This window comes from Phoxinus phoxinus, assembly GCF_949152265.1.
Source record: "Phoxinus phoxinus genome assembly, chromosome: 11".
Lineage (NCBI taxonomy): Eukaryota > Metazoa > Chordata > Actinopteri > Cypriniformes > Leuciscidae > Phoxinus > Phoxinus phoxinus.
This window is the reverse complement of record NC_136886.1, coordinates 25,913,591-25,940,075: the sequence shown is the minus strand read 5'-3', so window position 1 is coordinate 25,940,075 and position 26,485 is coordinate 25,913,591. Positions and strand designations below refer to the sequence as shown.

The 26,485-nt window shown below is 39.5% G+C and overlaps 1 protein-coding gene across 5 annotated transcripts in view; it reads right to left on the bottom strand.

The window, feature by feature from the left end:
- Positions 1-26,485, bottom strand: part of agap1 (ArfGAP with GTPase domain, ankyrin repeat and PH domain 1) — a 175,592-nt gene that overhangs the window by 102,443 nt on the left and 46,664 nt on the right. The window contains exon 1 of one of the 5 annotated variants that reach the window (XM_079629330.1): positions 25,999-26,019. The exons of 2 other annotated variants lie outside the window; for them this stretch is intronic. Coding sequence is in view for 2 of the 3 variants with exons in the window: in XM_079629326.1 (XP_079485452.1) it covers positions 22,949-24,206 (1,258 nt within the window). In the remaining variant the exon portion in view is untranslated. Of the gene's footprint in view, positions 1-22,948; positions 24,824-25,998; positions 26,020-26,485 lie in introns of those variants that run through there. 2 more of the 5 variants (XM_079629326.1, XM_079629327.1) reach the window with 2 other exon arrangements.

Genomic DNA, 26,485 nt, shown 5'->3' with positions numbered 1-26,485 from the left:
CAATTAATATATAGCAAAGACACAAAAAAGGTTATATATTTCCGGTATTTGAATAATCAAATTTAAAATAACACTGCTTAGTCTTTACTGTGTAAATTAAATAAATATTAATCCTTCTTTAAAGTTACAAAAGTTATTCAGTAGTGAGTGATTTATTTGCCTTTTGTTGTTTTATTAACATTAAACACACAAACAGCAGCAGGAATATCAGGACAATGCACATATCCAATACTGATCCACCTCGACTGCTTACATTCACTTAAGACATACACAACTATGTTTGCATGTCAAGATGGGCATGTTGACATGATTTTTGTGTGAATTTGTCCATTCAAGCACAAGACGACTTGAAAACAAACTCAATTTAGTATTCATGTGCTGAGACGTGTGTCTGTTTCGGATGAGTGCACACACATTACCTTCTTGCATAGTGCACACAAAACTCCTCACATACTTCCTTCGCATCTTCTTGTGCATGAATGTTTATATTGGAATGGCTTAAAAATAAGTGCAAATGATACATTTTGTGAAGATGCAGCACTGGCACGTTTAGGACAGTGACTGTTTCATCAACTGTCCCGAGCATCTTTCAGGGACCATCATGCATTTCTTATTGTCGAGCACTGCCCAGCGCTTTCGTTATTGTTTTATGCCTGTCCGAATTAGCACTCAGTGTCTGTTTAAACAAAGGCACCAATGTGCACTGTTTAGGTCTCACCTGTGCTCGCGAACTATCAACACCAGCGTAAATAAGCATAAGGCATGCATCAATACTTGAATCGAACTTTAATTTTTAAAAAAAAAATTTACCATTGCTGTTGTAACAGTGGAAATCCAGAATGTTCCCAGACAAGAGATGTATGATGCACACAGCGGCTCTATCAGCGGCTTGTCTCCTTCACGTTGTCATGCTGAATGCGTTGGAAATACACCAACACCTGAGAAACTGTGATGCCAGCAATAGGTTTACATACTAACAGATGATAGGACAACTACAGTACTCTCACATGAAACGCATGCATGTATCCATCAACAGAAATAAACATTAGCGGTGTGTTTTACGCGTTGTTGATTTTTTCCAACAAGCTATATTATAGATGCCAGGGCAGATTTGAGATTAACCGTGGTGCAAGTGGTTCGGTTTTTTTACAGAGAACAATTACACCCCTAGTACTGTATATGACTGAGACGGGCCACTGGTATTACAATGAACAGGATAAATTGAAATGGCCTAGTTTATAATTTCTAGCAAACTACTTCTAAACAAAACAAAAAAAACAAGTGCAAATCAGCATTTGAACAATGCACATGCGCATTTTTGGAACAACCTGAAATACTTTTCTTTCTTTTTTATGTAAGGGTAAGAAACCATGTTTAAAAAAAGAAAAGAAAGTATCTTGTGTCCACTTTCAACAGATTCTGTTTCTGTCCTGATGGGGATTGGGGAAGGTTTATGGGCGGGTAAATGTATGGATTTTTTTTTTCAGATCTTTCTATCTAATGGACAAAATAAGCTCACACAATTTACATACGAACATGACCAGAGAACATGGAAAATCACGAGGAGAGCAGCAGCTTTCGTTTCTGTTCTAACAGTCGCAAGACCACGCCGAACGCTATTGAGTGCGTGTTAGAAATCGGGAATGGAGAGAGAACACTGTGCTTGCTAAGTTTTTTGTCTTCAAACTCTACTTCGGTCTCTCCAGCTGTGGCAAGCAGGGCAGAGTCAAGAGCCGTGAGGACGGTGGCGTGATTGATGAGCATCATCTGTCCACCGCACCGGCCTCGAATCTCACGGAGGAGCTACGGGAGCATAAAAGGAGGAGCGACGACAGTGAAGGACGAGAGAGGACCAGGCCTGGACTTTACGCTGTGTTTTGTTTATGTGTGTGCAGCAGTCGTCCGTGAGCGGCTGCCGCTTTACTTACGTTTTGTGTTTGTTTATTTTATAAACACAGGTTCCCACCACCGCCTCCTCTGAACAACTAACCTTGTAACACCAGGCAACAAAGTTTAAATCCTGTCTGACTAGCGCGCTTCCCATAATGTTTACACATGTAAGTAGTCAGAGAGAGGCCGTCTTTGGTGACCGTTCAAATGCATTCTGCCACAGGAGCGTCTAGACTACAAAAGCAATCCGGTCCGAATGCGGTTTCACTACCTCTAGAAAGTGGTCGAAAGTGGACAAGCTCAAAACTTTTCAGACCCTGTTTACACCTGTATTTAGAGTCGTCCACTTGGGATTCGATCGGCGCATCTTAATATCAGGTGTAAACAGGGATTTGATCAAGGTTTATAGACATGAACTATGCACAATGCTTGTGACAAACTTTTGTTCCTGTTATGCGTGCAAAGACTTTTGCAATAAACATCTGCAATGAAGTTTATAATATAAGTTACTTGAGCAGAAATGTGGTGTTAAACAAAGACTGATGCATTGGAGGAGAGATGTAAATATAATGCATTTACCACTTCCTGTGCAGTGTTTACATTCTCTATATAGACTTCCCTCCCTTTGCGTCTGTGATGTGGTCTGCTGAAAACATGGCAGCACCACTGTGAGGGAAAAAGAGAGGAAAATAGCCGTATTGCCATAATTCTGTCTCCGACAGCCTGCGCTTCTGGCAAAGTATCTGCATTGCTCCTTCCGCTTTATTCTTTCCCTCGCTGCTTCTATTATTATACTGTGGCCACCTTTGAGTCAGCGCTGTCAAGTAGGACAAACATCACAGGATACAGAACACTAGAGGAAAAGTACAAAGACACACACTAACAAAGCACCTGATTCAGGACCAAAGCAGCTAAGAAACAAACATGCCAAAACACACAAGGAAATCATTTTCAGCTTATCTGAATTCCAAATGCTAAATGCAAATTGCAAAAATTGGCTCCATTTCTGCAACAGCAGTGTTGACAGTGATATGTACATTTGATCCTTTTGTTTTAAAGGGATATTTCATGCAAACAATTAATTACTCACCCTCATGTTGTTCCAAAGGCGTAAGACTTTCGCTCATCTTTGAAACAAATGAAAATCTTTAATCTGAGAGCTTTCTGTCCCTCCATTGACAGCTACACAACTGACATTTTGACGCTTCAAAAAGTTCATAAATAGATAGTAAAACTAATCCATATGGATTGAGCGGTTTAGTCCTAAATTTTCTAGAGACATGATTGCTTGATTGAATTTAGACTTTTGTTCACAAATAAACATTCATTTATTCAAACTTGCACATCAATTGGAAGCTCAAGCATGTTCGCTTGACGTGCAAGAACCAATGAGGTTCATTCTGGTGTTTTATGCACAGGTGTGCCGCACAAGCCTTGAAAAGTGAAGCCAAAGCGCCTCGATCGCCCCCAGGACTGGTCCAAGTGTAGGTCATAAACCCCGCTTTACCGTGAAGTCTAATGGACGTGATGGAAACTAAATCAAATCACACTTCAAATAAATATTTTCCAAAGATGTTTTCTGTTATTTTAGGTAGTTTTTAAATCACGCTGATGTAAGTTTAAATGTTCGTTTTTTAAATAAGTTTGGTCTTAGTTATTTAATGCTATAAAAACGGGAATGTGATGTCATGATTGGCAGCTGTGTGATTGACAGCTTCTCTAAACGAAATAGTCACTGAGGCACCAACAGACTTTTTGGGGGATTTTCGGTAGGAGATTGGAGCTTCAACTTTAATTTCTACATGTCCATAACTGTTTATTTCACAATGAGTTGCTCTGCAGTAAACTTTGTAGTAACCGTTTCTGAAGGAGTGTGGGCGGGACCTTGATATTGCGGCTTTACTTAAGGCTCACTACTGCGCAGACTCGGGTCCCACATTCATACTGTACAGAAGCAGGTCCCAAGTCATCGCAAGATGTCAGCGCCATATTAAGACTTTGGCGGCTTCACTCTTCACCAATGGAAGAGAATGAAGGGGCGTCATTCATCCTTTTTTACAGTCTATGGTTACGCAGCACGTTTGAGCTTCCGCAAATACCAATGATGTTAATTCTCGTGTGTCACGCAGAACGGTTGAGCTTCCGCAAGAGGTTAGTTCTCACGTGTCAAGCAGGTTCGGTTGAGCTTCTGTTTGTTTGGTGATCAATGTTTATATGTGAATAAAAGCCTAAATTAAATCTCTTAAATATATAAAGCAATCAAGTCTCTTCAGAAAATTTGGACTAAACAGCTTAATACATTTGGATTAGATTTACAATCTCTTTATGAACTTTTTAAAGCATCAGTTGCATAGCTGAAAGTCATGAGGGTGAATAATTAAATGATAGAATTTTAATTTTTGGGTGAACTAACCCTTTAAACATTAGGGCGGGTATGAAGAAGATCAAAGAAACATATTACAAGCAATACACAAAGAGCGCTTCAAGTATCTGAATGTTTTCCAGTCAATAGCAGTGATTTTTCTCTTTCTCAGCTTTACTGCTGTTTGATTATGATGACATCATAGACAGTGGGAGCTGGGCTGCATTCACACAAATACACAAATCTATTTTGACAAGATGTTTGTCTTGTCTTTTTAATCCCTTAAGACATATCTGACGGTTTACATTAAATTTCGCATCATAAAAGCATTTTGAGATGCTTACACGACAGTCGAACACCTCCGCTCTCAGCGAATCCTCTTCACAAAGTGCAAGTGAGCATTTGAAAACAGCCGTCTGTAAATAAGTGAGATTTGTGTATTGAATATATAGGCCTATTGCATTACAAAAGGCAAAAATTATGCTTTTGTAAAGCATTTTTAAGGGAAAATACCGGCAGGTGAGAGACCGAACATTGTAAGCGTAGCATCAAGCAAGATGAGCATATCCTGTGCAATGAAGCCCGCGATTGCCCTTGTAATTTACTTCAACCTTTTCAAAATATTTAGAAGATAATTTTATGGAAGATTTGAGGATTTTTGTGTAAGTGCGTGTGTAGAATTGGAAGCAAGCAGAAATATGGCTGTTTCTAGAGCACATATGGTGCAATCACGCATGGTTAAAACTATTTTTTCAGTAAATATCTTGATACATTGGAGAATAAATTTTTTTCTCCCACCACTACTAGCATGTTTTCTTAAATTTTCTAAATTAAAGTGAATTAGAGAAGTTAAAAGAGGTAGCTGAGAATGAGATTCTTGCTAATAACTAAATATAACGACCAACAAATAACTAAAACCTGGCATTACGTACACACAAAAAAAGAAGTTATCTTTCAACCCGTTTTGTAATGCAATACCACATACTATGATAAAAGCTTCAGCAATTACCAGAATATAAAAATCTTGCCCAAATGCCTATTATGCACCTGGGTGATGATATCCTTTTACCACTCTTGACTTGGAGATCACATATTCATCATATTTTTCTGTTTACAAACTTAAAGAACGACTGGAGCCAGACATGGAAATTTACTCTTTTTGTATTTCATGTTTTCACCTTAATGTAAATTCTGCAAGATGCAGATAGTGAAATGGAGATGCCGAGATCTGAGGTCAAAATATGTACTACATATTTATACAGCTTTTCAGTTACAATGGAAATACAGCCCTCATTAGGCCCTTTAGCTTAAGAATGCAGCTACTCATCTGATGGAAAAAAGCCACCCACGTTCAATGCACCATTAACTTGCAGGACTATTATCATAGTTACAGTCAAGATATCATTACAGCTGACACAGTCGGCGTGCCATTATTACAGAAGATCTGATGAGAGCCTGATAAACCAAGCATACGCGAAACGCTCCACCCTTCATTGTTTTGACTGAAAGCAAGACAATGGATAAAAAAATTAAGCAGTGATACAACGTCAAGGAGAGTGCGCAAGCAAGATGCACAAGACAAAACAATCTGGTCGGCCCTGTAAATGTTGTTGGAACGTCCTCGTAAACAGACCGTTCTGGAAATTACAGTAGGACTGTGGGACGCTGCATGCTGCAATTCACATTGCAATTAAGCTGTCGAGTGGAGTGCTATTTAACACAAGATCAATAGGGTTTCATGGACAAAACAAAAGAAATGTCACAAGAAGTGAAACTCAGCTGTGTTATGAAAGGTTAAGCTGCTGTAAATGCTCAATCACACCAAACACTTGTGGAGCTCACAACAATGCAGATTACATACATAAGCTCCACCACAATGTCAGGAAACAAAAACAAATGAATAGAGAAGAGACAGTAAAGACACTTGGCAGCCTCCAAACACCCCATTGCAAGCACTAGGATTCACACAATAGCGGTCCAAGTCAGTGGTGTTCTGTTTCTGGATCTGACTACCCAATATGAGCTTTAGACCAACTGCTAGCAACTCTTGGTCCCTTGTTGGGCTGCACAAAAAACAAGATTCAATTTACAACGTCTAATCGTGAAAAGTATAGATCACAGAGCTCAGTTTAGGCCTACTTCAGTTGCTGCAATATTTTCTATTTAGCCTACATATAAACAGATATGATACTTTTATTCAAAGCAAAGTTTTTTTTAAATAGATAATAAAATGTTTCTTGACCACCAAATTGGCACAAAAGATCATGTAGATCAAGATCATTGAGGAGATGCGGTGTGCTTTTTAGATACCTGCATGCTGCAATCTGTCATTGATAATCAAACTACAAATGACAAAGGAAAATCCCTCAGTGATCTTGACTGAATAACTTAAGTAGTGTTAATAAGGATCAATCTATATTCAATGTGTACAGTAAGACTATGCAGTGTTATTTTACATTATTATTTTTTGTTGTAGGCTATTAGTACTGTTAGTACATCTTTCTGAAAAATATTAGACTTTATTTGTATTTTCATTCAGTTGTATTTATTTGTCTGTTTTGTTTGTAATTACCGGTAGTTTATTTGTTCATATTGTATTGCTGACTGTTTACTGGTCTTATTAGATTATTTTGAGGACCGTTTTCAAACATTAATTAACCTTGATTAGTTTTTACTGAAGTATCGATAATTGTAAAACTTCGTAACTCATATCGTGAAATAAAACTGATAATATCACCCACCCCACCAATAATTGTGTTAAATAACCGTGATTTCAATATTGACCAATAGTAATCATGATTGAGAGAAGCCCTAAGATCATGTGGCACTAAAGACTGGAGTAATGGCTGGAGTAATTTTAGTAATGGCTTTAGTAATAAATTATATAAAAATAGAAACAATAATTTTAAATTGTATTTTTTTCTATCTAATAAATGCAGCCTTAGTAAGCACAAGTGCCCTCTTTCAAAAACATTAATAAAATCAAACATTAATAATACCAACCCAAATATTTAAACAGTAGTGTATCCTATATATGTGTGTGCAGTGAGCATCACGTCCGTTCAGTGTATGAATGATCTCGCAAATTAGAGGTGAATCAGAAGATGTCCATAACGACAAACGGTTCTATATGTAAAGTTGCATCTTTACATACATCAATCAATATCATTAAATGTGCCTTTTTGGGACAAGAACAAATTTTATGTAAACAATCCCTATGAAACATGACTGATTAAGATCAGGTGAACATGAAACTATACAGGGCCGCTTTAACAACATTGTGCTCGAAAGAAGCATTTGACAGACAGGAATATGAAAAGTCCCTTTTGAAGGAATTGAAAGAGTCAATTTCAAACAAAGCGGGAATACAGAGAATAGGATTTCAAAAGTACACGTGGTCCCACCTCTGTGACATTCTCGTTGATGGATTAAAGCAAAAGTTCTCCTTTCACATTGAAATGGATTGATTTCGATTTTGAAATCAATCTGATGCACTCCAGTTTGTAAGTGCCCTCAGTCATTACGGAAAATATGAAAAATATGTACTTTTGCACATCCCAAGAAGACGGAGGGACTGCAAAAGTGTCAATGAGCTCACACAGAACTGCAGGGATAGACAGACAATCAGACAATAGACAGCTATGATTTGCAATTGTGCACGATGATCACAAGAATCCACAAGCACCTGTCTCTCCAATACATAATCCCCATGAAACTTTCTAAACCACTTACACACACTCTTATGGGTTCCAGTGTGCCATCACTCATGGAGGAGAGCATTAATAAGAACCACAGTCCCGGCAGGAGTCTGAGAGGCGGGTGGGGGGTGGGGGGGGAGGGGTCTGTTGCAAGGCCAAGATGCCAAGGCGCCATTTCCGTGCCGCTGCTCTGTGCCAGCTTGCGGTGTCTAATGGCAAGATAAAAGCTAATATGAGCAGGAGAGAGGACACTAATGAAAGGAAATGAAAATTGAAAAAACCTGAAAATGCGCAGTATGTAAACACAACAATATGTGGCAGTATAACATCTAGTGTTTTTTCTTCATGCAATCAATGCCTAGCAAACAACTATACCTCCAGGGTCCAAAACAAAGCAAAGCAGCCATGACATTAATCATCAAATACAGACACGCTGCTGTCAGGAACTATCACGCTCACAGTGACTGAAGAAACAGTTAGTTTGTAAGAGTACCATTATCTAGGCCTTTTTTTTGTTCTTTTCCATGAGTGAGGTGAAGAGGTGAAGGGTGGGGGTACAAGACGGGGTTTTCCAGGACATGCAACAATGGCAATCCGACACATCCTTAGACGACAAACTCAAACACAGAGCGCCTCATGTCCTCGACTCAGAGACAGCTTCACCTGAGACTGCACACAAAGTCAGTAAATAAATCTGGTTTAAAACATGTGTCAAGATCTTAGAAATGTCCTCTTTGTATTATCCATCTGGCTTTGGGGAAATAACATATTTCTCTTATACATTGAATACATGTGAGTACACATAATATTAACAATTATTTTCAAGTATTCAAACATTTTTCATGTATTTTGTTATAAATTTAAATAATTAACTTTGAGCTAACTTAGTCTTGTAATAAAAAGGACTTTGAATATTTTATTTATATTAAAAGACTGCAGGGGGTTTTGCACTTTGGTTGCAACACATGACTTTGTGGGCGCACCACATGATTTTGCAAATATTAATACCCAGTTTTGTTCATTTAATAATATATTTTTTTTTAATTATGTCAAAAAACTTAATGAAGAAAAAAATTATTTGTTGATAATCATTATGATATCAGAAAAGCTGCATTACCCTGCCATATGTTATGCACCCTGCATTTTAATGTATTTTTGAATAAAAAAAAAAAAGATATGACAAAAAAACAAGTCACATACTATTCGTTTGACAAACTGCTTTTTACATACCATATAGTAAGTAAGTACGCAGTCATATGTATACTCATACATACTTTACATATTTAGATTCAGGGATAAAAACAAGAATGTTTAAAAATTGCAGAATGAAGAAACAGAGCGGGATGCTCTGAAAGAGAAAGAGAGAAAATGTAAAGCGAGACAGAAAGCACCCCAACAGCAGGTTAAGTGATGGCAGACCCCTGCTGAGGTCTCAGGCCAAACCTTGACTCACAGATTAATTCAATAATTATACAAAACTTTAATTGCTCTGTGTTCCGGGAAACATTATCAATTTTACTGCACGCTGCATACATAATGAGACGTGTACACACAGACACACTTGCATTGTGTGGGTGAGGGTCGGGCCATATCCTGAGGGCAGCTCGTGTTTAAGAAGTGTGCGGCAGTGGGGGGGAGGTGTGCGTGTCTCACGGTGGGTTAACGAGAGACTGACGATGACAAATAGTCACTGGCTTCTCCCCTCTCTTCTCATAAATGGCATCAAACCCATAACCACTCATTCATTCATCCCCCTCTAACCTAGCTGGCTGCTATTCGTTTCTCATTGTGCTCTCAGCAGAAGGGTTACAAGAGATCACTGTTGTTTATACACAAGTCAAAATGCAATTTTACTTGAATATGTGAATAATAATCATCCTCGAACATATGCAAATAAGCAACTCCCTTCTTCACGCATACACAATTAAGCTTCCCCCCACATTAAATGGTGTCGCCACTGACACTCTTCGAACAAAGAGCCCAAAAATTTGTTTCAATCAGAGCAATTAAGGTCAACTTCATCTCAATGAAACTGTTACCAGTGTATTCACAGTCAAGACTCATAATCCTGTTCAGAGGGAGGATGTTTTCAGACTACACAGATGATGCCCAAGTAACTCGTCTGACTGGTTATTTTAAATACTCACCAAGATAAACATCAGAACATTTGGGGGAAACCCCTCAGAAACTTGCAATATCCTGTGAACAGGCCATTAGCTCTTGCTATGGTCCATGAAAGCTAAAAAAAATGCCTTTTATATAATTAAAGTCAGACAATTATGTTGAAAATATGTCGACAGATGACAATTTTCATGTACAACAACAAATGGTGGAAGAAAACACTATGAATATTCATGTTTGCTTAAAAAGCCCCACCCCTACACACATGCGCCACACGCCATAGTTCCGGCTGACTTCTTGTTCCACAGTGTCTGCCGAAAGCGAGACTTATCGCCATGAATAGCTTTCATCGGTTATCCGCCTGCAGCTGTTGATCCGGCCTATTGTCAGCTAAACAATAGCCAAACAAATAGTGGATATCACCAGCCTCAAGGGTCACTCTGCAGCACACGGATGAGGGAGAGCCAGGGCAATCCTTCAGTTAATTGTAACAGCCCCAACCAGAGAGAAAATGGTAACGGGTCATTGAAACTGCACTGGAACACCACCCAGAATTACCCCATCCCCCACATTTCTGTTATCGGGTCCCGTCATTATCCGGCCTCTTTCCATCTGAGTGTGGGATGTTTTTCTTCTAATGCTGGGCAAAATCATGTTTTTAAATGTTTGTAAATTCATACTCATCAATCAGTTACACGGAGTGTTTGCGTTCGCCAGCTGTTTGCTATCAATTGTGGTGAGTGCGGTTTTGCACAAGCTGTTGATTGACAGCTCATGGAGGGCAACCAGGGTAGCAACCAGCCAGCTGTATCTAAAATCTCGGCAATACCGCGGAACCCTTTCATTGGTTGCTCCTGCAAGTCTTGTTTACCACCAAGGTCAAAACTGAACCAGTGGTTGGGGCAAAAATGCCACACAAAAATGACAAACTAGCCATCTAATATGACAATTAAATGATATTTAAAATCTGGGGGCAAAGATTACCCTGTTGTTAATTCCTATGCTTTTAAACCTGATAACTTATTCTAGGCCCATCTACTTAGGTTTAGTATGTCTGCAGAGACCTTAGAGACCTAAAGTGGCTTTCAGATATCGTCTATTTGCAGTCTCAGAGGCAAGTATTGTATACATAAGAGTGTGCACACACTGTGTGAATTCCTACAGTCGAGAGTCCTTGCACAAAACATACAGAAGCAGTGCTAAACTGATTGACTGAAGACATGGTGAGTTCCAATAGACCCCTTTTCAGTTAGTAAACATGGTGATTTTTTTTATGGGCGGAGCTTAGGTGGTGGCAGAACGATCCCACTGGCCGCTTCACTAACGTTAGTTTGCAAGATTTGTTAGCTTGTTTTTTAACAATGACTGGAGAAAATCCGATTTTATGTGCAAGGTCACTCACTGTCCAGGACCGCGATTGCTATTTGCAAAAGTTAATTTTAACGGACGGAACCAGATTGGCTTACCCGTACACGCTCAGTCAATGGATGGACGATCTGACAGGATTAACGTTAATGCTACCTCCGGTTGAGTGGCCTGACTTCTACACCTACCCGATAGAGAAACTGAGCGTAAAGAGAAACCGAGGGCATATAAATCTTTAGATGCCTATAACTATGTGCTGAATGGTCACGTACAAGACTTGTGTGGTACGATCCGCAGTTCTGTCTAGCCAGCGCCAAGGCCAGAAGACAACAATGTAAAGAGTGACATTACGGTGCAATTTAAATGATGTGCATTAGAAAACATTAAGCGATAAAATGTCAAATTGGAGCTGTACTTCGTCGATTCTTGCACCCAACAACACAGCAAGATTACATTTAATAATAATAATTTAAGCTCCTTATGTAGCCGAATCTGTGCTGGTTTGTATTGTCCGCCTCCAGTTTTGCCTTTGTTTTGTCTCCAGTTGGCGACGTGACGTAACTGTGACGTCGGCTCGAAATTGGTCTATGGCAATCACAATAAATTTTGTGCAATTGTTAGCATTTGAAAACATGGTGTTCGAGGCAAATCGCAAACAATTCAGAGTTCAAACACTCTTAATTACATGCCGTCGGTACCTGAAACATTAGAGAATGTTTAAAAAAACAATTCGCATAATTTTCACATGATTTCCAGCAGAAAAAATAGAGCAGGCTAAACTAACTTGTACATAAGTCATTTGTAATTAAAAGATGCAAAAAAACTCCAAACGCATTGATTATATCAATCAACTGTGATGGTATCCAGAAGAGTGTTGAAATTATTTTGATCTCAAATCTCAGCTGAGCATTTGTTGGGATATCTTATGAATTATTTACAGTTGTTACAATTATTTAATTGACGTTATAAATAGCAGCCATAATTATTTAAATATAATGTGATTATTACCTGAAGTATGAAATACATTCACTGTGCGTTAATAAAGAAAAAAATCTCTGAAAATCAATCGTGATTTCCAACCACAATTACACAATCGCCATGGACAGTTTGAAGGCGTTTAACAGTCGGATTAAAGTTTTCTAGAAAGTTTGCAATGGCAAAACAACCTTAATTTTGGCCAGATTTTGTTTGAAATTACCTCATGTCATGTGTTAGTTGTTCGATTCCACTCAAAAGGGTCAATGAGGACATTTGTTCTGTACCAGCACATTGCATTCATGCAGACCATGTTCTCTTGGGCTGGCAAAAGGAACACTGCAAAGATGCTCATTTCTGAGCAAGTGAATCATTCATGAGAGTCATAAAGACAGGCACTCTAAAAGTCGTCCACTGGAAATCCTCCTTGTACAGTAGAGCCATTGTGACCGCTGATAGTGAACAGGCAGACATCAAGACATCTGCTAGTGGCCAATCAGGGTCAATGCGACCATAATCTACCAGGCACAGATCCAGATCCAAGCATGGAAAGCTTGCAGATAGATACAGCAGCCAAAGACAGGACGAACGGGACCAAGAGAATGAGAAAACAGTTGCAGGATGGATAATGGCAGAAATGCTTGGCTCAGTGGAAAGCCAGTGGCTCTTTGGGAAGGAATGTGTAGAAAAATGAGCTCATTGGCAGGATTAGAAGGGACATGATGACAGAGAAGGGAGAAATAACACACATAACACTCACCTGTACAAGCAGTAATAACCTGACTGCAGCTTAAAAGAGGATGTGACCTCTTCAGAAGGTGAACAAAAACGTGAAGAAAGCAATATCTACCTAGATGCACACAAAAAAGGCAGCACACAAAACAAACATACAACGCAACCAGCGTAGTCTGGTTGACGAGTAATAAAAACTATTCCTGATTTCCAAAACAATTGACTCTTATGAACATTCTTTTAATAAAAAGTTAAAAATACGAGTCATTTATTACAGTACCATATAATTGCTTTCATCGGAAAGCAAAATGGACATTATAATTGCAATATGAATCAAGTAAAACTTAATTAGAAAACCTGAATCGATACCCAGCCCTACTGACCTCCTCATATTGTTGCTTCCACCTTTGTCTTCTGTCTTTTTGGAAAATGCACACAAGGGCGCACAGTTACAAAAACTGGGCTGCACGTGCACAGTCCACACACACCTATTGGTGACAAAATTAGCGCCAAACAGTAAATCAAGGTATACTTGGCTTTAACCTTTCTCTTTGTCCTGCTTCAAATAATGGTTTGAGCTGTTGGGCAATCTGGGTTAAAACTTTGTTCTTTAGGGCGCCCTTTGGTTGCAATTCATTAATCACTTCATGTAGGGTCAAGTCTTTGATCACCTGGGAGCATCCCCTTATAAAGACGCCGTTTCTACAAAAAAAAAAACCGACAAAACTGACCGAAGTCCACTTCAGCAAGATAAGTATAGGTCAAAAGCAGTGCACAAAATCGAAAGACAAGACAGGACACTGATCAGGCAAAAGGCATGGAGATAAACAGAAAACTCTACACTAGGCTCACGTCTCTTGTCCTCTTCTTCGATTATCTTGCTCATCGACTACCTGAACAGGTGACACCTGCAGCAAAGCAAAGATATGCCAACTGCTCTCCCACACACAGAACCATGAACTCAACGCCACACAAGATGCTCTGAACCCACATCTGAATGTAAGCCACAGAAATGCTTTGGTGTTGCTATCTGTACTGTGCAGCTGCAACACACACACTGGGAAAACATGCAGATGTGGCCGAATTCCTTGGCACAAGTGCCCTGGCAGGGATGCAGAACATGAGCATGAGAGGTGGCAGACCACAGCTGTCCTTCTCTGCAGAGGTGACTGACAGCACTGGGTAGCCGTGGTGAGATCACAAAAGAAACAGAGCTTAAAAGTATGCAGCTAGAGCTTGTGCACAATAATGCAGTGACTAATTCAAATTATGATACACACTTTACTTTCCTATAATATAATAAAGGCCAAAAATATTAACTTATCGTTAGGGCTGAAAACGATTAATCGCGATTAATCGAATCCAAAATAAAAGTGCGTGTTTACATAATATATGTGTGTGTGTTGTGTATAATTATTTTGTATATATAAACACACACATGCATGTATATAATTGAGAAATATTTGCATTTATATTCTGCATATATATTTTTATAGGATTTATATTATATATAAATAGAACAATTTTATATATAAATAACACATTTTTCTTAAATATATACATGCATGTGTGTGTATTTATATATACAAAATAATTATACACAACACACACACACATATATTATGCAAACACAAACTTTTATTTTGGATTAGATTAATCGCGATTAATCGTTTACAGCCCTACTTATCGTAATAAATGTGAGAACATTCCACTTTCTATGGAATTATCGACACTGGCCATAAACTAAAATTAACTGGGTTCTAGTAACCTAGATATTATATTTTAATCAGTTAAAAAGTACTAAACACCATTTTTGATAGATAAATAAATAAATAAAACAACTTTATATAAAATAAATAAATAAATGCAAAAGAATGCAAATTAATTAATTAAATAAAAAAACGAAATGATTTGAACAATTAATTTAGGTCAAAATCACATACACTAATTTGACCATATTGGATTATTTACTGATGCATTTATGGTTTATTTTTTATTTCAGAATATTCAAATTTATCATTCGCTCATTAATTAATTTATTATTATATATGGTCCTCAATATTTCTGCATTTGGCAGACACTCAACAAAAGCGACTTACAGTGCATTTGGTCGGCATTAAGGGACATAAGGTATTCATTTTTTGTTTCCGAGGAAACCCACGATCTTGGATTTGATAGTGAAATGCTCAGTTAAGCTGCAGGACTGCTACAATAAACAAAGATTTTTCTGCTGGGAACAAGATGTGAACAGCTGTCTTTTTCTCTATCTCTCCTCACCTCTACATCTATTTTCCAAACTCTTGGGCAGCCAAATCTCAGCTGGCACACCCAGGCGGGCTTCCCCCACCTCCAGTTTCACATTCCCAGGCAAAATCTCACCGCTCCATCCCTCTCTTCCTTTATTTTCCATTTCAGCCACAGATAACAGGACAGAGAACCACCAAACAACCATGGAAAAGACTTAACAAAAAACTAAATACAATAGTTTTCCCCTACGACCCCTCAACAACACCCACACACGCAGACAGACAGATAGGCAAAAACTCCTATAGGTTCCTATGCAAAACAGCAACTGAAAATGGCTCTGTGTGTGTGTGCGGGACATTTTCTTACTGCAGGTCAAGTCTTGCAGTTTAACACACAAATTAAATGGACTGTATCCTACATTTCTATAGCAATTTAACGTTAGTCCATTTTCTATACATCCAATATTGTTTTGTCAGACAATAATATACTTTTTTCAAGTATTCAACAACCAATATACAGAACAGATTTTTAATTGTTTAATTTCTTTAATTTGCATTATAATGATCATTTAGTCAATATTGGGGCAATAACAATATAATAATATTCATTATTATAAATTGTATAAAAAACGCGCCGAACAGTTCGAGAACAGACAAAGACCGGGAACCTGCACAGAAACCGTATCAGTGTCTGTTAGTGCTAACCGTGAACTAAAGTGTTGAGAGGTCAGGTGGGGGACAGGGAACTAATGTCTGGCTGATTCCTCCAGTATGGGAACTGACCTCTGTGATCAACATGATCACATTCATCTGTACACACAGCTGTCCAACCACATCTAATAACAGCTACTGAAGGTCTCACACACGCACAACATAACTCCCAATATAAAATTCTAGCTAATGATCACGACAATGGTCACAAACAGTGCTGCAAACAGAGGCGAAAACTCCCTCCCGCTGTTTAGCATCTGGTTTCCTCAGAGCATTTGGCACAGCTCTAATTTATCCTCTCTCTATCTCTCTCACAAACACACACACTGACCTTAATACCAGGCTTGGATCACATCAGAGTCTAAAAGAGTATCAACACTCAGAGAGAAGACGACATGTAATCTGCTTCCGGACACTCAGTAGTCATCATAAAGCTGTAAGGATGCTTGCTCTACCTTCACACAGATCTCTCTGTGCTGTGACTCACACACACACAAGAAGGTGTGTATTCAGACACAGCATGTGTTTAATGGGATCGTGCTGTGGTGTCTAAGGGTAATGAACCTCAGAATGGGATGCATTTGTGATTCGTAAAGACCCTGCTGATCCATATACTAGACACTTAATTAACCGAAACGAGAGAGAGAGAGAGAGAGAGAGAGAGAGAGAGAGAGAGCGAGAGAGAGAGCGAGAGAGAGAGAGAGAGAGAGAGAGAGAGAGAGAGAGAGAGAGAGAGAGAGAGAGAGAGAGAGAGAGAGAGAGAGATTAGAGTTTATCATCAATGAACATCCATGAAGTTATCAATGAACATCAGAAAACGGATTATTGTACATATTCATTATTTGTACCTTTTGAGGCAAAGGTTGCAGCAACCTTTCGGCAATACAACATGTAAAGTTGTCATACAAATAAAGCACAACAAACTGAATTTGACATGAAAAAAATATATATTTAAAAAGCAAGATGGGGAAAAAAGGGGGGGAAGTGTATGCATTGCTTCAGGTATCTATTTTTGTGTTCTCTTCATCCCTCATCAGAGAAAATAGCATATAGTTAGTGAAGGCACATGTGCGTGTGTGAGTATTTGTGTAGTGTCCATGCTCCACTGGTCAGGTCAGTATTACTGCCTACAGCTATAACAGTCTTTCTCCCTCTGTCACAAACACAATGCACACACTACCATTTGAATGTGTATCACTAAAACGCACAGAAGCGACACTCGTTTTGTAAACCTTGCTCCTTTCCGTGACCCCCGTCAAATATGGAGAATTTGAACCTCGAAAGGTAAGAGGCATTAAACTACTTCATTAAACTTTAAGGATTCTGTGCATAACAACGGCAGCTAGCTACCACATTGCGGATGCAGGCAGAGACTGACCTACAAAACACAGACTGCAGGATGAGTGCATCTGAGTTTCAGACGCGGTCCACTCCACCCCCCATCCCTGCTCACTCGGTTAGGGCTCGTTATTTTTACACAGCTCGGCTTCCGCAGTGGTACGAAGCCAGGAGTAGCCACGAAAGACTACTGCAAAAATGTACACGCACACTTGCACGGTGTCCTAGCCAGACGTGAGGCGATACGATTTCAGCGATAAGCAATTTGTCTGCCCAAACCAGATGCGACACGACTACGAGATGTGACCAAATCAATCAAAAATCCCAGCCAATCAGAAGAGCGTGTGGGTGGGATCTCTTCGCAAGCGCGCTGCATTCACAACAACATGGATAAGTACCATAATTCATAAAAACTACACCCTAGTTACATTCAAGTTAAAATAACTTGAATGTAACTAATTTATTATACTCGGTTCTATGAATATGCAAATTAGCCCCGCCTCCACTCACTCACATCATCTTCTCGTTGACGTGATTGGTTACAAGGTAGCTTGTGACGTCAGAAACACCAGTGAGTGATTTCAAACCAAGTTTTTGAGACCGTCTTTGGTTCACTGCAGTTTAATGGAGAAAATACTCAGCAATGGTGTTGTTGACTTATGAATTTGCACATGGTTTGTATTAAAGCACATTAAAAACACCACATAGACATATAAACAACATTAAAAGCTTAATTTTCATGACACAGGGACTTTAAATAAAGTACATAATCAAGCCGTCGTGGCTGGTTGGGACAAAAACTTTGATCAACATTGACAACACACCTTTACCATGTGTCACGGCATCATGTCTGGTTAGGACACTGTTTTAGACCAACTTCCTAGTGTTGCTCAAGCGGATGATGCAGGTTTGAGTCTGGCCTGCAGCGAGTCCCTCCCTGCTTTTCCAAGTTACTCTCTGCTATGTCTATATGCCTGTCCAAATCATGTGTCAACACTCCACCTTCTAAGAACACAGACCCTCTCACAATAATTCACTACTTTAGCCCAATCCTTCTCCTTTACTTCCTACTCCCGTGCCGCATGGCATGGGAAACAAAAGCCACATTTAGTCTGTCCCTGCTGTGTCTTTGTTCTGGAGTGGATGTTCTACAGCACACTGCAATGATGACAGCTGCATGGATACAGTACAACTCAACAATTCATCTCTGGCTGCAATCCACAGTTGCATTTCTTTCACATTATGTCTTTCTCTTTATCAGGACAATGTACCATTAAAAAGGGACCAGAGCCAAAGGATTTTCATGGCTTTTGGTTCTTCTAATGATTCCTGAATGTGGATTCTTCCACTGATGAGGAAAGATCACGGTACAGAAACATTTTAACGGTTTCATGCACTACAATTCAGCAGCACCACAAAACATACAATGCAACCAGTGTAGGCCAATTCTTGAACGAATGACTGTTCACACCAAGAGGATTGTTCAGTGCGATAAACATTTTCATTTGAATGTATCTGTTCAGACCAACACAAACATTCACATGCCGTCAATGCAATGCAATCTGAACGGCTGTTAAAAATGTGTAAATATTGTTTGACTTCATTCTTCCATACAGGATTTTCACGCCAAACAACATGTGTTGGCGTGAACAGGAATCAAAAAGATACATTGCAGACGTTAAAGTCACTCTGATTCCATATATATTAATCTCTAAAAAAAGATGAATTAATGGATCCATTAAAGAATCAGAATCATTACATTCCTTATGATTCCCATCCTTACACAAAAGTATTTTTTGTGTGTGAGTGTATAAGGCATTAAGATATCACTTCTGCGTTCACACAGAAAGCTCTTTTCTGTTTTTATAAGTAAAAATACCCTAGACAAACCTCTGACTTTTTGTGCTCATGTCTCGCATATTTCGCATCATCTTGCAAATGAGCACTGCGTTGTTAGAATGCGGTCAAAAGTAGTTCAACTTGTCTCAAGACTTTGCATTTTATTTTTATTCCACTGCCCCATTTTTAAATGCAAAAACCCTTTGTGTGTAAATGGCCCGTAAGAATATAAAAGTGAATATTCATACAATATTTAAACACTTCTTTAAAAAAAAAAAATCAAAGCAGTGTCTGACTCAGTCAGACAATGAGTGTCTGAAAAAAGACGTTCCAACTTCTGTGTATGAGTGAGTGTATAAGACAGTCTGCTTCCATTCCACTGTCAGACACTAGTCCCACGAGAAGCTCCAGCTATGCTCTTATCACATCCAGCATGTCACAGTTCCACATGCAACCGGCATTACTTCTGCATGGCTGCAGATGTAGGTCACACACACGCACAACCCCACCCACTCATACCTGACACTAATAGACGGCTCATGTTGAGGGTGTGGCAGTGGGGCAGATAGTCACAGTTCATACCCTCCAGCCATCCCATATTAAACAAATCTAATAACACAAATATTATTCTCTCTACCAACAGTGAATACCTGAGCAGAACACTGAAACAGACACCCTAGTGATCACACTGTTCCAGAGGAAACTGAGAGTGAGTTCTATTTAAACACTCAATGACTCGATGTAAAAAAAAAAAAAAAAAAAAAAAACTGGCGTCCATTACTTCCTCTAGCCACTTCAACATGGGAGCATCAATGATATGGGGTAATACAACTTCTGCTTCTCGTAAGCATTAGATTAAGTTCTGTGAACAGAAGTCTGAAATCTTAAAGTCCCCCTGTGGTGAAAATCAAGCTTTTAATGTTGTTTATATGTCTATGTGGTGTTTTTAATGTGCTTTAAGAAAAACCATGTGCAAATTCATAAGTCAACACCATTGCGGAGTATTTTCTCTTTAAAACTGCAGTGCAGTGGACCATAAACACAATTTGAAATCGCTGGTGTTTCTGAACTACTTTGTAACCAATCACGTCAACGAGTGGATCTCCGAGCTGGTGTGAGTGAGTGGAGACGGGGATAATTTGCATATTCATAGAACACGTATAATAAATTAGGCACGGGTGTAGAGTTACAATACATTCAAGCTATTTTAAGACATGAAACTTTAAAAAATGTCATTTTGGTGATCAAAGATAATCAGAGGTGATCAAAAGGAATAAAATCATTGACTACAGGGGGACTTTAAAGTTGCATTCAATACTGCAAACTGCCCCTTTTACTTCATTAATATGCATTTCTGCTCTTATTATGAATGATTGAACGCTGCACATTCAAGCTATAGGACAGTAAGTGCTGTATGAGGGCAACCGTCGCCTATAAATTTATCAAAATGCAGGACCCATCTGGGAATATCCCCTGCAGGACTATATAACGCTGACATTGCAGTGCCATCTCACATCCTGCTCACCAGAGCTAAAGGAATGAAAGTCATACCCCATCCGGCTGCAAGCTAACACAGCAATGCTAACTGAACTGAAATTAACTAATGACTCCAAGGCTGCATGGCGAGGAAACGTCAGAGCTACGTCCACACATGCTGAGTCATGAAACAAGCGACGGACTAAAAATAAACCTCAAAGGAGGCAGGTGTGTTCGAATGCGTCACATAGTTTTGCTACAAAAGCAAAAATGAAAACCATTCTACAAATGCAATCAATCAGAAATTTTCACTTGGATTTGATTCCTGTCAATAGTTTGAACAAAAACCACAAACAAATAAATTTCACAAAAAAGCTGATACTGTAAAATTAACTTATTTCAATGAACATACATTGCTGGTAAGCCCTCATAAACACCCAAAAATTTTATAACTTTCATTAGTTCTCGTGTCATTCCAAACCTGTAATTCCCATTATGTGGAAAACAAAAGATTTGATCTGGATTCTCGAAGACAAAACTTTGAAGAATATTCTGGCCACTCACTTCATTATAATTAAAAAGAATAAGTATTGGTACATAACTCACTTCACAGGGTTCTGAGAACATACTGAAATTGTAATTGTTATTCATAACCATTCCCTCCATGTGTATACATTTTGTATGACGCCATTTAAAATATATAAATCCTGAATTACCTGCTTAAGACAAATATTAGCCAACAACAATTGATGGATTGATGCATCATTGAACAGTTCTAGGTAAAGCTGCTCATTTAAAAGGAAACATGACACTGTTCTAACGTAAAATTATTATCTAATTGGCAAGAATGTATTTCTTCTAAAGAGTCCGGAATGCCTCTGGAATGTGAGGAATGTGGAAACGGCTAATCAGCTAAGGTGCTGTCTCACCCCACAGACACTAAAGGTTTTACTACATGCCGTGTTACGGGCATTAGCGCTGACCTGATCATTAACACTGTCCTGAAATAACTCCCTCTCTGGCACAAATGTAAAAACAAAACATTGCCAATTAAATTCATACCTGCATCGGCATCATCTTACATATTTCAAAATGTAACACTTTACAAAGAGAGAGGAACTGCCCAATAAACCCTTTTCCTTTTGGAACTCCACAAAAAATGATAGTATGACAAAGATGACAAGGTTTTCTAAAAAAAAAAAAGTTTTTTGGGGTTGTCAAAGTAACAATCTTAAGATTTCAATTAAAATTGTTTAAAATTACTTCAAAATCATGAGAATTGTATTCTACTGACAACTCTACCGGTTTGTAACCGGTAAGAAATATGTGCTTTTATTATTATTTTTAAGAATTATTATCTAACATTATTCTAATAGTGGTTTAGAAAAAAATACAGTCAACAACACCAAATAATTATTTGTTATAGCCAATTATTTATTTTTTGGGAAAATGTCTTTATAGTATGACTTAACAACTGTATAATTCAGTCTTTAGAATTGAATTGCTGCAATTATATTTTAAGAAGGGGTCCATTGCAAGGGGATCATGAAGTTAAGAGATGAAAAGATTGAAACCTCTTAACCAAAAGGCCTGTTTTACAGAGAGTGGCAATCTGTCTTTCAGTAGGATCTGTTCCCCTCACAGACATTAGATGTTGAGGTAATTCATTAAAATCTCTATGAAACAGTATCTACCAGCAGCTCTACATTACCATATTAGTGACAGGAGAGGGTGGTGGCCTTCTATCTCCAGTAACAGAGAGTGAGATAATGCCTTCAGAACAACAGAGAATGAGGTGTAAATGTGAATAGTGCAATCCCCTTACATTAACTCCATCAAAAAAAAAGACAAGTGGGAGAAACGGTCACTCTGACATTGCCAGCAAAATGAACAGAGCAGGCTGACAGAACCGATACAGCACTAAATGAGTTTTTTTACATTCACGGTTCAAGAATGTAAACACTCACGGTTGCAAACAAGGCTGCCAGATCTCAGAGTAAGCTGCAAGCATGCAGCATAATGAAACACAAACACAGGCGGCCTGCAAAGTGCCAGCTAAACATCACCTTCCTGGCCAAAACAAACATGCATCCCTCTGGCCTGTCCTAGGACCAGAAAAGCAAACAGAGCATCCTCCTGCCTAATAACATGTGAAGTAGAAAAAAAATGGCAGAGAGAAGAAAAGCAGCTATTACCGTCCGGTTGGCATCCGTTAACACTCTCACTGCTGGACTGCGAGTAGCCCATTTCCGATCTGCGCTGAGTTCCCAGCAGGCCGTTTTTCCGGAGAGCTCGATTACCTGGGCTGCTAAGCGGCGTGGACGTCCCGTCTCGCTTTGAGAAGATTCCGCTGAAAAATCTAATAAGTTTACGTTCCTGCCCGCTGGAACGGGAGCCCGTCCCTCTCATAAATCCCTCCTTGTCCACCAAAGATTTATCCGACATCTTGAGAAGATCACTGTTGTCCAATGTGCGATTCTTGCCCTTCATCCTCTCCCTGCGGCCCGGCTCCATCACAGAGTCAGTTTTGCTCAGAACCTCACCCACATCCAAAGTGTTTCGCTTCTCAGAGGACTCCGACTCGGCGAACGTCATGTTTTGCAGTACCACGGCGGATTGGGCCTGACTCTCTTCTCCGTTTCGGCCGATGCAGCCCGAGCTGCTGTGGTGCTTCTCTTTGGAGAGCGCCCGTATGCGGATCAACTCTCCACCCGTCCAGTGGCGAAAGCTGAAACTTCTCCGCAGCAGGCTTGGGTGCTTCTTCGGCGGAGGGGTTTGAGGCGCAGGCTTGGGTGACTTCCCATTCCCTTTAGCCAGCAACGAGGAGATGCAGCTCTCCTTGGCCGTCCTGCCACCCTTCGCCTCCTCAGAGGTCTCATCTGACCACGTACTGACCGTCTCCTCTGTGCTCCGAGAGGTCTTGAGGACTTTCTTTCTAATACCCGTGTTTTCTCCATTAGCAGCAGTAGTGCTGCAGATTTCTCCACGCTCTGCATCACGTTTCAATCTGTCACTTTCAGCTATATCTTCTGCCCTTTTCTGCACTGGTGCCCCATTTTCCTTCCTCTGTCCATTCTCTGGCAGGATGCACGTTTCATTTAATTCTCTGTCTTTAAGTGAAAGCTGCGCCCTCCTTGAGATTTTCAACCTGCCCAACTCAAGATGTCCAGTACTAAAGGTCCTGAAGTTCCTCATGTATGAGTGCGTAGAAAAATCGTCCGTCTCGTCCTCCACTTCTTTGAGTTCTTCCAGAGCAGAGCTCCGCTGAGGCTCAGCGACCCCCTCCCGCCGGTACGCGCTCACTTTAGGGTTCTCCAGCCGCCGGTGCGCCGAGCCTCCGCCATCCTGCAGGTTTTCTTTCTTCACTAATGTCAAAGATATCCGGTACACGGTTTTTCTTTGTGGCGTACCCCGCTCCATCCTTTCCGGGTAATTAGAATCAAGTAAGTACATTCTTCAGAAACCAAATCCAAATAAGTGAATTAACGTCAAACAGCCGTTTCTAGTGTGATTTCACCCACAGCTGGTGATTCCCAGAGTACATAATAACAACATAAACAATAATAATAATCTTAGCTCTCTGTTGAAAAAGTTGCTTTTTACAAAATCGCGGTGGTGTGCACAAAATCCAAATAAATGTTCCTTTGATGTGCCGGTGCGTTCCGAGTACTTGCGCTTTCAAAAAAAAAAGGATCCCCGTCAAGTCACCTAAACGTCCAATGCAAAGCCCGTCATCATGTTCACAGAAAAGTAAAGTCCGGCTTCAAATTCCTGCTTCCCGCTGCGAGGGTTGTCTGTCTGGGGGGAAATGTTATTGCAACACTGTCCTCCTAAGCAGAAGAGTGTGGTCTTCCCTATTGTGCCCGTGCATCCCCCGCCGCGCAGCCAGCTTGCACCCTTTACACAGGACCGGTCGCGCCTTTGTTTCCCGCCGCGGTGCGTTCCTACTCTCATTCAAATGTAACATGCACGACCCGAAGCTCGCAAAACGAGAGTCCCGAGAAACGAGACAGAGAGCCGCAACAGCTACGGATCCATACCCGTCTCTCTCCTCTATCAGCCCCGTGTGCTCCGTATCCACACAAATCATCCAGTTAGAGCCGAAGGAAAACCCGGAGCGGATTTCTCCAAAACGCATTCCACACTAGTGCGGTTACATGCGACTTGCATCATATTGTCATACGGGGGAAAAGGCAATAAATCAATATAAAATACAAGCATCATGCATTAAATCAGCATGCTAAAAACTAATCTAACCCAATATTTTGTAGCTACCTATAATGTTTATTATTGTTGGTGCCCGAAAGCAATATCAAGCACAAGTTGTAAGTCTACTTAAAATCCTGCACGCATAAATGTGTTATAAAGTAGTGAACCTATCCAGAATCAAAAAGTTGTGATTCATATAAATGTAACTGCTATGCAAGCGTTTGTATTTGCTTTGGTGTGTCAAGAAAAACAGTAAATATGAGTTTGAAGTGAATCTTCTGCGCTGGATGATCCACTCCGGGACACCGCGTTATCTAGCGGACGCGCGGGGGTGGAGTTTCTACTTCTCTGTCCATCAAAACCTTTAAACCCACCCGGGCTCACAGAAGAAAGAAGAAGCGTGCTACAATGTACAAAGTAGTTGTTCTGTGCATATGTTATAGCTTTAAACTGTTTATATTCACGAATATCGTTAGCAGAAGGTTGTTTTATTGATGCTATGGCACTAAAAATTAGGGTTTAAAAAAAAAGCATCAATGTGTGTGGGAACTGGGAACATTTTAATTTATATAATTTATTTGGTTTACTTAATTGGTATATATATATATATATATATATATATATATATATATATATATATACCCACACACACTTCTTTTCTTTTTCTTTTTTTTTACAGATCACTGCACTTCCACATACTAAAATAATCCATATATTCTCTCAAAGCATATAGTATGATGTGACGGTATAAAACAGAGTAGTATGGACTAATCACATCATGTTTCATAAGCAGTCAGAACACACTTGAGGTCGAGGAGCGCTTTCATCTGCCCTCGGGCCACCTCTCCATCACCCCCCTTGTCTCTCTCTGAGGAGGGAGGTGTGGATGTGGAAGATTACCCCTCTTATCTCGCCGCTCAAATCCCTGTGTCTTCCTTTCGCCTTCAATCCAGGCCTGACATTTGTGGAATCTTCACAGAGATTTAGGCGGATTAGAAGCAGCTCATTAGGATCCATTCTGTAGAGCTTTTCTCACCATCACCTCTCCCCTGTCCTCCCCATAATAACTCAGCAATGGAGCCCCACCAGCCTCTGTGAAGCTTCCATCTCCAGCAGTCTTCATCTACTCCCCGGTCCAAAGACCACATTTTGTTCATCTTAATAATACAAGATACAAGATGTGAAACCTGTTTTGTCAAAACCATAAAAAATATTTTACATTAATCCAGTGACTGGAATAGTTTCAATTCCAATGTAAGTGTAGATATATTAATCATACATTATATATATATATATATATATATATATATATATATATATATATGGTTTAATTGAGTATATTTCTATATCTTCGAGTATATTTTTTTCAAATATATATATATATATATATATATATTATATATTATTTTTTTAAACTTATTTTATAGTTTTATGATTTATGTGCGTCAAATTCAATAATTGTTTTCTGCATGTTGGTTTTATCCAATTTTTGGGTTGCACCATATGATTTTGATTTGGCGGAC